The sequence below is a fragment of the Trichogramma pretiosum genome, unplaced genomic scaffold (genome assembly GCF_000599845.2).
Source record: "Trichogramma pretiosum strain Unisexual culture from Peru unplaced genomic scaffold, Tpre_2.0 scaffold35, whole genome shotgun sequence".
Classification (NCBI taxonomy): domain Eukaryota; kingdom Metazoa; phylum Arthropoda; class Insecta; order Hymenoptera; family Trichogrammatidae; genus Trichogramma; species Trichogramma pretiosum.
In genome coordinates, this window is record NW_019640943.1 from 189,645 (window position 1) to 204,982 (window position 15,338).

The 15,338-nt window shown below is 50.7% G+C and overlaps 1 protein-coding gene across 4 annotated transcripts; it reads right to left on the reverse strand.

The window, feature by feature from the left end:
* Positions 1 to 25: 25 nt before the first annotated feature.
* On the reverse strand, positions 26 to 14,970 carry LOC106653506 (fatty acid synthase). 4 transcript variants are annotated; one of them, XM_014372961.2, is made up of 7 exons: positions 14,521 to 14,970; positions 8,083 to 8,746; positions 4,012 to 7,999; positions 2,059 to 3,923; positions 1,422 to 1,972; positions 1,107 to 1,343; positions 26 to 1,016 (listed from the first exon to the last, which is right to left on the reverse strand). In XM_014372961.2, the coding sequence occupies exons 2-7, from the start codon at positions 8,582 to 8,584 to the stop codon at positions 921 to 923; spliced, it is 7,239 nt and encodes a 2,412-aa protein (XP_014228447.1). In that variant the 5' UTR covers positions 8,585 to 8,746; positions 14,521 to 14,970; the 3' UTR covers positions 26 to 920. The 4 variants fall into 4 exon arrangements, with proteins under 4 accessions (XP_014228447.1, XP_014228449.1, XP_023313751.1 ...); XM_014372963.2 differs by lacking the exon at positions 14,521 to 14,970 and adding an exon at positions 11,636 to 11,808; XM_023457983.1 differs by lacking the exon at positions 14,521 to 14,970 and adding an exon at positions 11,631 to 11,808 and having other exon boundaries at positions 1,422 to 1,969.
* Positions 14,971 to 15,338: the final 368 nt, after the last annotated feature.

The following is a 15,338-nucleotide window of genomic DNA, read 5'->3' on the forward strand; positions in this document are numbered from 1 at the left end:
TTGAAAGTATAAGCATAACAGAATATTTTTTATATTGTTTATTTATCATAAGTGTTCATACATCAAACATTATGCATTTTTTAAATGCAAAGTTGAATAAATGCACAGCATGCAAATTTTACAGTGATTTTATTCCATTATATTTCGTTATACTTATTTCTAGGAATTAAAATTATTTTGAATGAGCTTGTACTAATCGAATGTATAAATCATAACTTTTTCAAATCAATTGTACAGATGTAATAAAAAAATCTTCGACTTATTTTAACTAATTATTAACATAACAGTTTCTTTAATGTAAAAAAATCAATTACAAATTGTGTCCAACAACTGCATCTGCTACTTAAGCAATTATTAAGGTATACTTTCAACGCACAAACAATAGTCAAATACATTTATGTTTTATACAACTTAATTATGGCCACCTGTCCACTGATGTACATAAAAAAGTCGCAAAGTTTAATTTTTCCATTATTAAGTTAACAGAGTACATCCGTCAGAGTAAAAATTAGAGAAATAACTCCACTACAAATCAAAAATAATTAAACTTATCTTACATGCTAATTGTCAAATCATCTATGTTTTTTCATAAATAATTACATTTTTTACATATTTGTTAAGATCCCAACGCGTTCATTCACAATGAAGCGCAAAAAACTTGGCAAAATGAATCAATCTACTTTTTACAATATTATATATAGTATTATTAGTAATTAAACTCTAAATGATGATGAAGAATCATGAATTTGTAACAAATGATAGCGAGATAATGATTAATATAAATAAGTTGTGTGCAGAGAATTTTCCAGTAGAAATATATCTTTGTACATTAGTAAATCACATTATCTTTCCGTCTTACGTACGAAAATTTAACTTGAATCTCTGGCTTTTGGTAAATCTAGATAATTGACTACAACGACTTAAATAATTTCCGCTATTTGCTTGACGCCTTCACCGGACAAGATGGTTCTGTGGTTGCCCGAGATTTCTTCGATTTTCACAGTTTGGTTACAGATCTGTAAAAAGTAAAAATGTTTGATTATTCACATGATTCGTTTAAATGTCATTTCAGTTACGAGTGATCGTCAGGAGAAAGTAAAAATTACCTGTGACAATCCATAATCCAAATTGAGAGTGACAAAGTTATCTTTGGCTTTGCAAAGCGTTACTTGTCCTTGATATTTGCCCACAGGTTTGTAGGAGTTAGCTGCCCTCAATTTCTTGTAGAACAGAAGACTGGCTTCTTTCACGTCGTCCTTGTTGAAAGGCGTCTGTCCAATGAGTTCCAACATCTTTTTGTACATATCATCGTCATTTGTGGTTTCTCGGAGCATGTTGTAAGCCTGCGCAAAATAATTATTTCATTACGAACATGCAATTTCAAAGCGAGTAAAAGTAAACGAAGGGAAAGAAAAATTTACCTTCAAGAATCCGATATTGGGATTCATCTGTCTCACGAAGTAAGCCAGGGCCTTTCTGACGCCGTCGACCTCGAAGTTCTCGGCATCGGAACCGGTCTGTTTGCCGATGGTGCGGCAGTGCTGGGTAATGAACTCGGGCGAGCCGTCGAGGAGCGTCAGCACGACCTGTTCACCGGCTGTCTCGAGCTGCAGGGCGATCTCGAATGCGACCAGCGCACCGAATGAGTAGCCCACGAGGGTGTATGGTCCCTTGGCCTGCACGTCCCTGATCTGTTTGATGGTATGCGTGGCGAAGTCGGAGATCGAGTCCAGAGGCGTGTCCTTGGTGCACTGAAGACCCCAGACGGGACGTGTGATTTCGGAGGCGAGACTCTTGAGCGAGGCGATGACGCCCTCGATGGCCGAGACGACGAAGACGGGGGTGCCTTCGGCGCCGCGGGTCTCGAGCTTGATGAGCGACGTGCGTGGAATGATCTCAGCGCCGGAGCACTGGAAGAGCAGGGAGTCCGGGCTGTTCTCGGCTGTGGCACTGTGAGTTGGCGATGCGGCTGCTAAGAAGAAAGGTCGATACGGTTAAGTGGTGTCTTTTTATCATCAATTATTCAAGGCTTCGAGAGAATAATTAAGATATACTTACGTGTGTCGGAGGTTTCGCCGCTGCTCGACGCGAATTCTTTCAATTTCGCGAAGGTCAGTCCTCGGATCTCCTGTGGGCTCAGCACGATGTCGTAATTTCTCTCGAGCGTCTGCTTGATCTCCGTACCCATGAGCGAGTCCATGCCGAGATCGGCCAGACTGTTGTTGGGATTCACGGCCTTGACGTCCTTGATGCCGAGGATATTACCGACGGCTTCGAGCAGACCGACCTGGCTGCCGGCGTCGGCGGCTTTGTTCTTGTCGGCCAGCACCATCGAGGCGAGGACCGGATGCGGCTGCTGTAGGAACACGTCCATGGTGGCTAGACAGCTGGACATACGTTGGGGCAGGGTGCCGCCAACCTCGGTCTCGTTGTTGCCCATGGTCTCGAGGATGAGGCCGACGTCGCCGATGGCGCCCCACTGAATGGAGAGACCCGGCAGTCCCAGGGCCTGTCTCTGCTCGCAGATGCGCTCCATGGCGGAGTTGGCCAGGCCGTAATTGGTTTGACCGGCGTTACCGCGTCCGCAGGACACGGACGAGAAGCAGACGAAGTAGTCGAGGTCGGGGCAGTGTTTGCGCGAGGCGAGATCGAGATTCTTCGTGCCGTCGACCTTGGGCAGTGCCACGGTCTTGAACTGCTTCTCGTCGAGATTCTCGAGGAGAGCGTCGCGCAGCACGGCGGCCAGATTGAAGATACCACCGACGGGCTTGGCGGCAGCGAGAAGTTGCTCGGCTCCCTCCAGGGTGGTCACGTCCTTGGTGGAGACGTCGATGCGGATGCCCAGAGCGCGCCATCTTCTGATGCAGAGAGCTTGATAGCCGGTGCGCACGCCCGATCTCGAGGTGAGCACGATGTGGCGGGCTCCGCGCGTGATCATCCAGTTGGCGAGCTCGAGACCGAAGCCACCGAGACCTCCGACGAGCACGTAGGACTTGTTGGGGTTCATGTAGGTGCGCGGAATCGAGGCGATCGTCTTGGGAGTGGGCTGGGTGACCTTGGCCGGCTCCTCGTCGCGGATCTTAAGCAGGACTTTGCCGATGTGCTTGCCGGTGGCCATGAATCGGAAACCTTGCTCGATCTGCTGCTCGCTGAACACGGTGGACGGTAGTGGTCTCACCGCGCCGTTCTCGATACCCTCGTTCACGAGCCTGACGACTTCGCGCTTCTCTGGGCCGTCTGAGTCGAACAAGGCGTCCAGCAGAATGCCGTGGAACGACGTGTTCTTGAGGAACAGCGACATGCCCAGCGCGGTGTTGTTCGACAGATCGAACTTGCCGATCTCGCAGAAGCGACCGCCGTTGGCGAGGCAGCGCACGCTGGCCTGCAACTTGTCGCCGGCCAGCGAGTTCAGGACGAGATCGACACCGCGACCCTTGGTCTGGGTGAGCACCAACTGCTCGAAGCTGGTGTCGCGCGAGTTGCCGATGTTCGAGTCCTTGAGCTGCGGGAAGTTGGCCTTGAGGAAGTCGCGCTTCTCCTTGGAGCTGACGGTGGTGAAGACGGTGCAGCCCATGTGCAGGGCGATGGCGATACTGGCCTGGCCGACGCCACCGCTACCGGCGTGAATGAGGACGCTCTCGCCGGGGCGCATGCGGCCGCGCACGCACAGCGCGTAGTAGCTCGTGGCGTAGACCACGGGAATGGTGGCGGCCTGCTCGAGGCTCCACTTGTCGGGCACGGGCCAGGTGAAGCCCGGATCGGCCAGCAGGGTGGTGGCGAGACCGCGCGCCGCGATCATACCCATGACGCGCTTGCCCTTGGAGTCGCGGCCCGAGAATTCGAGACCGAGGATGCAGTCCTGGCCGGCCAGGTCGCCGGGCAGAGCGTCGGCGTTGAGCTTGCCGGTGGCCAACATGATGTCACTGCGAGAAAAGAAGAGCGAATTCGATCAGTAATCGTTCCACGAGTAATCTATGGGTGAATGAATTTTTCATGGAGGTTGTAACTTACCGGAAATTGAGCGGTGCATAGTAGACGCTGCAGAATTCCTTGTTGGGATGCTCCTCTGGGCGATAATAGCTGAGCGGGCCTTCGATCCATCTCAAGCTGCTGAGATCGCCTCTGACCAGGGCGTTGATGTAGGCGTGCTCGACGTGCAGAGACGACACGTCGGTCTGCTGATCGAGCCTCAGATGTCTGTAGCTGCCCCACTGCTGGCCCTTGAGGACGTTGGACATGAGCTGCTTGGACAGCTGCTCCTGATAGAACGGATCCTGCGTGGAGAACTTCTGGGCGTTCTTGTCCTGAATGAAGACGTAGCTGACGTTGTGACCGCCGGCCTCTTGGCGTACGCAGGTCATCAGACCCACGAGACCGAGGAGCTCCTCGCCTTGGCAGACCAGCAGCACCTTGTGGTTCTCGGTCTCGGCCTTTTTCAGGGCGTTCTTCAGGCCCTCGACCCACATGAAGTTCTTCTCGGTTATCTGAATGACGATGGGCTCGCTGGTTTCCTCGACCTTCTTCAGGAGCACGTAGTTCTTGCCGAAGATGGCCTGTTGGGCGACGATCTCGAGGCCGCCCTTGCGCGCGATCGACGCCAGGGTCTTGCCGGTCTCCTCGAGCAGAGCGTATCCGCCCGATTTGATGGAGGCCGAGACGTTCTTCAGCACGGCCAGCTGATTGTTGGTCAGCAGGTCGGCGGCGAGGATCAGGTGCAGATCTTGAGCCACGGGTCCGGCCTGGGCGTCCTTGACGATGGCCTTGATGCCGGACTGTTCGAGCAGGTGAGCGTGACTGTCGGGCGCGACGGTGACCAGTTGCAGGTCGACGCTCAACTGGGGCTCGCTGAGGAGCACGTCGAGCACCGTCGGGGCCATGAGGGCCTCGGAGGCGCGCTCGCCAGCGATCTCGGCGACCTTGAGCTTCAGTCCGCCCAGGTTCTCGCGCACCACCTGCAGCAGCACGGTGAGTGCGTGAAGTCTGGCGCGAGTCGGGTCCTCGACCAGCGGCGTGGCGTTGTCGTAGGGCACGAAGAGGTAGCGCTCGTGCTTGGGCGGCGCCTGGGTCTGCTGGCGTCTCGGGGCGAGCGAGGCCTTCATGCCGCGCAGCTCGATGCCGCCGGACTTGATGACGCCGATCTCGGGATAGTTGTAGCAGGGCACGCCCTCGCCCTCGCCGAGGCTCTCGACGAGCTCGCGATGCTTGGCCGGATTGATGATGGCCTGTTGCAGTCTGGTCGGCAGGTAGAGATCGCGCGTGTCCTTGGCCAGGATGGAGAACTGCAGCATGGTGTCGATGAACGAGATCCAGTCCTCCGACCAGGCGAGCTTGCCGGCGGCGGCGTGACTGTCGGCCGACTTGATGCCGCGGAAGATTCCGGTGTAGTCGTAGCCACGAAGACGAAGCTCTTTGTAAGCGTCCTCGGTGGTGAGCTCGAGGAGGCTGGGATCTTGGGCTACGGTCGGTGGCTCGAGAGCCAGCTGTTCCTTCTCGACGTCCTCGGGTACGCGGATTTTACCGATCACGGCTACGGAGCCTCCTTCGCATATCTCGAAGTCGCCAGTGCCGTCGAAGATGTTGATGAGGAACTTCACCGAGCCCTCCTTGGGCATGATGGTGGCGCGCTGGAACTGCACGTCCTCGAGGACGACCGGGAGCTTCTCGTACTCGACGCCGCGCAGCTTGGCGAACGTGCGCCAGACGATGGTGAGGTAGCCCGTGGCGGGGAACAGCACGCGACCGTCGATGGCGTGGCCGGCGAGGGCCGCGTCGGTGTCCTTCGACAGATCGATCTCGATCACGCTCTCGCCGGAGCGCGAATTTTTGCCGGAGAAATCGGCCACGTCCCACTGGATGGAGTGGTCCCACTTGACCAGCGAATTGAGCATGGGCGTGCCGCAGCTCACGGGGAAGCTGACCAACGGGTACAGGTTCTGGAACTGGGGCTGACCGCCGGCGTTGTAGACCTTGCCGATGTTGCCGAGGAGGAAGGCCATGTTGTTGGTGTGATCGCGCTTGTGCAGACCCACGTTGGTCACGGTCTTGGGCAGGGATCTCCTGAGGATGGCCTGCAGCAGGCAGTGAGGCGCGATCTCGATGACGATCGCGTTGTCGGGCACGTGGGCGAGAGCCTCTTGGAACAGCACGGGGGACAGGAGATTGTTCACGTGATAGGCTGGCGAGCTGAGCTCGGCCAGAGGAGTGCCCCACTTGTCCTCGGGAATGGAGCTGGAAATCCATCTAGCCGTACGCCTCTTCGGATACGGGATGATGTTCTCGAGATTTTTGCGCAGAGTCGGGCCGGCCGAGGCGATGTATTTGCTGTGGAAGGCGACGCCCGAGCTCTTGACCTGCTTGGCGAAGATATCCTCGGCCTTGAGCTCCTCGACGAATTTCTCGATCGAGGCCAGGGGTCCGGAGATGGAGACGGAGTCGGCGGAATTGTGACAGGCTGGGAACACGTCGGCGGGGCAGCGTCTCTTGGCTTCCTCCCAGCTGAGACCCACGGCGGCCATACCCATGTTTGGCGCAAGGCCGGCGACCTTGAGCGAGTGGCCTCGCCAGTAGGCCGCGAGCACGGCTTGCTCAGCGGTGAACGTGCCGTCGGCGTAGGCGCAGCCGACCTCGCCGACCGAGTGGCCGACGATGCCGTCGGGCGCGATGCCGAACAGCGTCAGGAGGTCGCACAGGCAGACCTGAATGGCGGCGATGGTCACGAAACTGTTGAGCACGTCCTCGTAGGTCTCGTTGGTGCCGTTCATTATCAGATCCATGAGATCGACGCCGCATGGCTTGAGCGCCGCGGCGCACCTGAGCATCGAGATCTTGAACGTGGGAATGCAGAGGAGCTCCTTGCCCATGCCGGCCCATTGGCTGCCCATGCCCGAGAAGACGTACCAGACGGGTCGTTTCTCGGCGCTGTGGTACTCGCTGATCTCGCGCTCGTTGATCGAGCCCAGGATCTCGTAGCCGCGGTACGAGTGGCCGGGTATGTTTTTCGAGTGGATGCTGTGCACGAGAGCGAGAAACTCTTCGTCGTGCTCGTTCTGCTTGACGGCGTCGAGGAGAGCGGCTACGGCCTCCTCGGTGCGGCCGGAGACAGCGACGGCCCGTGGAACGGGGCTGCTCTCGGTCTGGATGACCGGCGTCTTCTTGGATTTGGGATTGCTGCGCAGCACCACGTGGGCGTTGGCGCCGCCGAAGCCGAACGAGTTGACGCCGACGAGGCCGCCCTCCCAGGGCGTGTTCTCGCTCACGACCTTGATGCGGCCGTCCGACAGCGCCGGGATGTCGAGGTTCGGGCTCTTGAAGTGGAGATTCTGCGGTATGACGCCGCGCTCCATGGCCACGAGCACCTTGGCGATCGAGCAGAGACCGCTGGCGGGCTCCGAGTGGCCCATGTTAGACTTGACCGAGCCCATGAGCAGGGGTCCCTGGCGGTCCTTGCAGAACAGCTCGGCGATGGAGTTGACCTCCTGCGGATCGCCGACCTTGGTGCCGGTGCCGTGGGCCTCGACGTAGGCCACGTCGCGCGGATCGATGCCGGCCTCGGCGTACACCTCGCGCATCAGCCTGTTCTGCATGTTGCCGTTGGGGAAGGTGATGCCCTGGTCCTTGTGGCCGTCGGTGTTGCACTTGCTGTTCACCACGGTGGCGTAGACGCGGCGCGCGCTACGGCTCTTCTGCAGGAATATGACGACGGCCGCCTCGGAGCGGACGTAGCCGTTGCCCGAGGCGTCGAAGGCCTTGCAGGCGCCGTCCGGCGACAGCATCGACAGTCTGTGGAACTGGAGCGAGCTCGTGGGCTTGAGAAGTAGATTGACGCCCGCGACGATGGCCGAGTCGCACTGGCCGCTGCGCATCGCCGCCACGGCGTGATGCATCGCGTAGAGCGACGACGAGCAGGCCGTGTCGAGGGCGAACGACGGCCCCGAGAAGTCGAAGGTGTAGGAGATTCTGTTGGGGAACATGGCGCGACAGCAGCCGGTCAATCCGTATCCTGGCGAAGAGAATGAATAAAATTTCAATTAGCGAACTGTGAATTTTTCTTTTATAAAAATTTAACAATCGAATTAAACCTACCGTTAACCATATCGGGATCGGAGGTCCAGTACTCGTCCGACTCTGAATCGGACACGCCGACGAACACGCCGGTCTTGGTGCCGCGCACCTCGCTCGGATTCAGGCCGGCGTCGACGATGGCCTCGTGCGTCAACTCGAGCAGCATGCGCAGCTGCGGATCCATCACGTTGGCTTGCTTGGCGTGCACGCCGAAGAACGTGGCGTCGAACGACGCGAGATCCTTCAGTTTGCCGGTGCGCGCGGGCAGGCCGTGTATGCCCGAGGGCCAGCGGCGCTCGTCGTCGGTGACCAGATCGACGCCGGCGAACAGCTGGTCCTTGAACTCCTCGATCGACGAGGACTCGGGCAGGCGGCCCGAGAAGCCCGACACGACGATCTCGTCGTCGAGCTGGAAGGCGGGCCGTCCGCCGGCCATTTGGGCGCCGTGCCGTTGTTGCTGAGCGACGCCGTTGCGCGGCGGCTCCGGCATCATTGAACCACTGGTGGTCGATCTAGCGGGCATCTTGGTTTGTTTTTTTGTTGTTGCTGTGTCGCGTATACAAGAGAATTATATGTAACGAATCAAGCGATCCTCTGCGTGTGCTTTGCTTAGTGCCGGGAATCGGAGTCAAGATTTTTGCTTCTCTTCGAACGGAGCGTCAAAAAAGTTTCGTGGACAAATAAACTGAAACAGAGAGCGAATAAAAACATGAGTCTCGGAGCGTTCTTCATTCATCGTTGTATTAACAGCAAAGCGGAGCACGCGACAAGTTCAAGTGCACTCGTCGTCGTCGTCGTCCCCTCCGCGACTCGACTCGCGCTTGCGCGTTTCGATGCGGATTAGAAAAGAATCGCGCAAAAATTGCATCGCGCGATCGATGCGCGGAATTTCGCTTCTACGTAATAAATACGCACGATAAAAAAATGTTTATTATCGTCCAGTTATAAAATACGTCATTACTCCACGCGTCTCTGTAAAGCGATACGCGACGAGAGCGAGAGAGAGAGAATAATCGTAATTTTTCTGCTTTTTTTTATTCATTCTTATTCCGTCACCGCTGCGGAGCGTATAATAATACATATAGCATGTGTAACCTGGTCACCTCACTCGGAAGGCCGTAGCGAAAATTGATCGTTTCTCGCTCTCTCGGTCGCTTATACAGCGTTATATTATAAGTACGACGGAACGACACATATCGTTCGACAACGAGAATATGTACATATAGCGCGCGAGTGTGCGTGTAATTGAGCGAGATAATCTCAATACAATTGACCGGCGGCGCTCGCTCGCTTTGCTCGCGTGTCTTTTTTTTTTTTTTTTTGCTCTCGTCGATAATCGCGAGCGTGATTTAATATACGCTCTCGCTTATTGTAATTTAGATAATGAATTAATGCGCGCATCGGCGACGACAACTCGATTCAAGTGTACGCGATCGATCAGGTTCAATTGTAGATCGATGCAATCTGGAGTTATTATTAATTATTATTTATTATGATTATTTCGAGCGCACACACACACATACACGCACACGATTGGTATATGTCTACGTTTTGTCAAGTGTCTGTGACGAAAGATTGGCGCGAAAAGTATACATTATAATATTTACTTTTCAATTACGTTGGCTATTTAACGTGTATAAATAATGTAAGCCGAGAGCCTCGCGAGAGAGAGAGAGAGAGAGACAAAAATGCTAATAGCTGACTCGGCGGCTCCGAAACGAAGCGTGTCTGTGTGTGTGTGTGTGTGACGAAACTTCTATACAATTACTGGTGGCGATCACGCGCAGAAAATTTTCTCCCCCGGACAGTGCGTGACAGCTCGCGCGAAAGAGAAATGCACACATTAATATTATATCGATATAATCGGTGCAGAGCAAAAATCGAAATCTCGAGTTCGTGGGAGGTATATAACGCAATGTGTGTCCCCGTGGCCTGCAATGCACCGCGCGACGGAAAATCTCTGGCCAGAAAACACAATCTGCATAACACTACTCGCGGAGAGCTGATATATGCGTGTAATGTAATATATCTCATCTATGTCACACGAGAAATCAAACGTTATTTTTCTTTTATCTCTCGGGCTTTATAAATCACCGATAGCACCGTTTTCTCTCATTCTTTCTTTTTTGCTCGTTTCGTTGTCACCCGCAGACGATTTTTTTTTTTGTGTTTTCGCTTTAAAAAACCCGTGTCTCTGGCTATTTAAATTCTCTCTCTTTCTTCTTTTTCTTTTATAAACGCCGCACGCAGAATCGGCACACTGCTAATATATATATACACATACAACCGCGTGCAAGAATTCGAAAAAGAGACGCACGCGCGCCGCAGACAACACAGCACGTGGGCGCTGTGCTGCTGCTGCTGCTGCTGCCTGATCGTGACCTTGAACTTGACGTTTGTCACACTCTGCGCTCCAAAGGCCGCACTGCTGCTGCTGCTGCTTATTACGATTATTATTATACACGTGTAGGCCTGAAGTTTACACTTCTGCAGAGCATATATGTATTACGTAAAGTATATTATATATATAAAATATCGTACGGCTTCTCTCTCTCTCTCTCTCTCTCTGTTCAACGAGAGAGATACACGCGGATATACATACAGAGATTATCGCGAGCCGCGTAGTACAGCTTGCGTCGAGATATAACCGCACCACTATCGCGATATTCTTTTTTATATTATACATATATAGAAGTCAGCCGATGTTCACACGCAGATGTCAAAAGTGATAAAAAATTTCCCCATCACTAAAAATAAAATATAAAAAAGTCGAAGAAGACGAAGTGGAAGGAAGAAGATCACCGTATCGATATCGGTACACTTGACGATTACTCGCGCGACAATTAGACGCGTTCCGATTCGTTTTGATGTACATTATCGCGACAAGGTCTCGGGTCGGGGCACACACAGCGCTTAGCTTGCTCGCGATCGGAAATGCACGATTGACACTTCTCGCGCCGGCACCGGAAATTCGACGATTCAATATTTTTTTTTTTTTTTTTTAATTAATCACGATCGGGGAAGACACGAAGAAGGAGGCGAAGAAGTAATATAAATATGCAAGAAAAAAAGACAGGTAAAAAAAAAAGCGGAAAGAGCTATTTGATAATAGGCAATAGTCGTTCTCGCGTAGTCGGATGGACTTTTGCAATTCAAATATCGTGTCGCGTTTTGATGTTGTATATAGACAGATATATATACCTGCTGCGTGTAACACGCGGCCGATATATATATGTGTATCTCTTCGTCGTCGTGTCCGTGTTATGTTTATATTTCACGAAAATTAACCGCACAGCGCGAAAATGTCTATTACGACGACGACGACGATGTATATAGGAATAAGGTGCGTGTGATGTACACACAACGACGCAAATTCTTCGATGTTTGCAATACAGCACGCACATACACACACACACACACTTAAAGCGGACTAATTATATTTTACAATAATAAAAAAAAAGGACACTAACGAGAGCAAGAAAAAAATCGAAAAAAAAACTAGAATTTTTCCGTTCGTCTTAATTATCGAGCGAGAGAAAGAGAGAGACAAAATAATTATTAAACGTTACTTTACAAATCACTTCTTTTTTTCTCCTTGTGTGTGCGAGTGTGTGTCTGTCTGTCTGATTCTCTCTGTCCTGAGCGTGTCTTGGACGTGCTTCGTTATACACAGGAGAGAACGACGCGAGACTTTGTCTATCGTCCCAGCAGCAGCAAACGCCGATCACTAACTGACTGATGGGTGAACTTGAGCATTATTATAGTGCTATACGGAGAGCGCAGCAGCACTAGACCCCGCGCGAGGGGGACACACTTCGGTTAAACTCGCACACACACATACACGGAAGCGACATAAACACTTACTTACTTGTACGCGCGCACACACACTCGAGTTAACGCCAACGAATTTCTATGATATATCTAATACGTTATAATACAGAAGTGAACACATTTGCCTTCTCCATAAAGATATTTTAAATATACACATAAATTATACGGCATAACGGAGCATAAACGCGCGTGAAAGATTTTTGATTGTAACGCCCGATAGCGAAAGTAGTAGGTATATAATATATATGGTAATTACGGAAGATCGTACGATATTTTTCTTCATTCGTATACAAATTTTTTTCTCGACGCTGCTGCTGCTGCTCTCGACTTTTCCTCGTCGCCTGCGACAAAGGCAGAGAGAGATATATATAATCTCGACTCCGAAAAAAGTACAGAGAAGCTCGAACCAAGTCAATTATATCGGAGCAACCGATCGACAAACAGCAGCTCCATTACTCCTTTCGATCGAAAAACCGATTTGGAATTTAACGAAAGAAAGAAATAACCACGGATGACAATGGCTTATTTTTTTTCTCTCGGGTAATAATGGGTATTGTCCTGCGTGTTAAATCGATTATTAAATACGTAAACACCCTGAGAGACACGTCGTCGTCGTCATTCATACACACTTACGTGTACCTTACGCACCGCTACGGGTATATCTATATAGTTTCGCGCGGTACACGTGTTGCTCTGCTCCACAACGCCGACGAGCCGACGATATACCTATATATATACAACAAACACGACTCATAGTATACACGCGGTGCTGTGCGAGTCAGCTGTGCCGTGGAGATGGGATCGGAAGACGATCACGTGATCGCGTGATTTTCAACAACACGCGGAATATATATATAGTAGCATTATATATATAATACGGAAAAAACGGTGTGTTGCCGCCCCCACCAAAATCCCAATTACGCTCGGTACACGCGATGATGATGATGATGATGATGATCCATCCACGCGAGCATTATTACAAACAGAGAGGACGCAACGATGTATTAAAAATAAATAAATAAATAAATAATAAAGAAATTGAGATGACGGAAAAAAAAAAGAAAAAGTCGTTCTCGAACTTGAAGCTTTTCGTTCCTTCTCCGTAACGTTCTTCTATAACGATATATACGTGTGTTGTACAGATTGCACGCGTGGCTTGTGAAACTGTAACACACACACACACACAGCACACGATTCCCGCGGATCGTACGATTTTTACCCAATCGACCGCCTCATTATTATCATTAGACGCGAGACGGCTTTTTTTTTTACTCTCATCCTTGCTTCTTTTTTTTTCTTCCTCCGCGACTCGCGGTCTATATATTTCGTTACATCGATGTACATAAATGCGACAATTATTCGTACTACTCGGCTCGCTCGTAATGTAGCGCGCGCGAAAAACGGCAGTTATAATTGTAAACATAGTTTTCGAAAGCCACTTGCTGCAGCGCAGCAGCAGCAGCGAGCTACACAGGAAAACCGTTAAAACGTTAGAGAGAGAGACACCAACCAAGTCAATTATATCGGAGCAACCGATACACATCGTTGTGTATCCATCTGTAATCGTACGATGCACGCCAACCTTTTTCGAAGAAAGAACTGTCGAAGCTCCGATAGTGCGTCGAAACAGCTGTATTTCGTCGAGGTGCCGAAAAAAAAAAAAAAACAAAGAACCGGGTAGAAAGAGACACGTCGAGAAACAGAAGAAAATTTTTCGGACGAATACAATGTAACACTTTGTTCTCGTGGCTTTTTTTTTTTTATGTATTGCGGTGACGTAAATTCACGCGAAAGCGCAATAGACTATGTACATGCGATGACGACGACGACGGCGGCGGCGGTGGCGGCTATGGCCCCCCGGATTATTATAAAGAGGTGTGTATGTGTGTGTGTGTGTGCGCGAAAAGTAATGGTTGAGCAGCGCAAGCAGTGGCATTTTTACGCGTGCAAATTTGCTTTCGCACTGACGCGCGCCGTTTCCTGTCTAAATTCAGCTTTCTTGCTTAAATGCATTTGTAATGCGGCTTCTCGGGCCAATTGATTTCATTCATGTCGATTTTTCGCGAATTACCTCGAAGACCGAATTATGCGCGTATATGCAAGAGACACCGATTCGAGACGCGTCGCCGCCGCCGATCGCCCGAGTAATTTCTCGAAAAAACAAAAAATTGAAAAGAAGAAAAGTCAAAATCGCACGAAGAGTTCTACTATATACGTAACGGCAGGTGTATATTCGATGTGTATATATGCAATACAAACATTAGCGAGAGACGCGGCGTTACATCTATACGATATACGTGTGCATATAGAGCCGTCACTACTGCAGTTACAGCAGTAGTATATACCTATACAGGCCACACTCACACACCGAACGCGATCGATACGCATTCGATAGTAGCGTATACGAAACTCATAGTATAAAGCGCGTCCTTCGTGGCACTTTTTCGCGAGATCAATATGAGCTAGCTGGCGTGCATTATATTATTTAAAATAAAAAAAAAAGCTTGGAAACGGCCAAAAGTAGAACGATAACGAACGCATTAAACGTAACCTGCAAAAAATAATATAACAAAAAAAAAAGAGAAGAAGAAATGAGGCAAGAGCTTTTTCGGGCGTGCGTCACTTTACCTTTCTTGTAACGGCCGATATCGGAGGGAAAATCTTCGTTGACGTGTGTGATCGTTGTCGTTGGCAGTTGTACGTTAGAAAAACTGTATCTCTCGTCGACTGAATATTTTCTTATATATAAATAGCAAATGTTGTAAAAAAAGTTACACTACGATGTACGATGAGATAGAGAGTATTTTTTATATTGTCACTTTCAACTACTCGTTGCACCGCAGCCGAAATGCAGAGAGAGCGTGTCAGCGTTGTGTATTATCGAACGAATTCAAACGCTTGGCAATCGATATTCTAATTTGCGCCGCGTGTCAACTGTAATTTTCTTTTTTCTCGTTTTCTTTGGCTGTCTGCACGTCCGTCTCGGGCGGCTGACGAGTAAGGACTACCACTCTGGAACTGCGCGCCGACGGTGCCTCGACTGCTAATATATAACGTCGTTGTCGTCGTCGTCGTCGTCGTCGTCGCTCTCTCTCTCAACAACGGGGGCGCATCTCTTTTTCTATTATACGCGCGCCGCGCGGCGTGGTAGTATAAAGTATATAGAGTCAGTCCGGAGTCGCAGCACACAACGCATGTGAATCGGATCTTTCCACGCGTGGCTCGGAGTCTCGCGAGGCGACGATAGAGAGAGAGGGACACGACGTTAGCTATATAGTTGTAAGAGACTAACGTGTGTGCACATGAGTCACTGTCTCTCTCTCTCTCTCTGTCTTTCTTTTCCGCAGCAGAAAACACGCACACAACGTATAGCGGTCGTATAACGCGCACAACGCGTCCTATTGCTCCTTAGGTGTTCATATAGCTTCTCTCTATCGTTGTTGCTG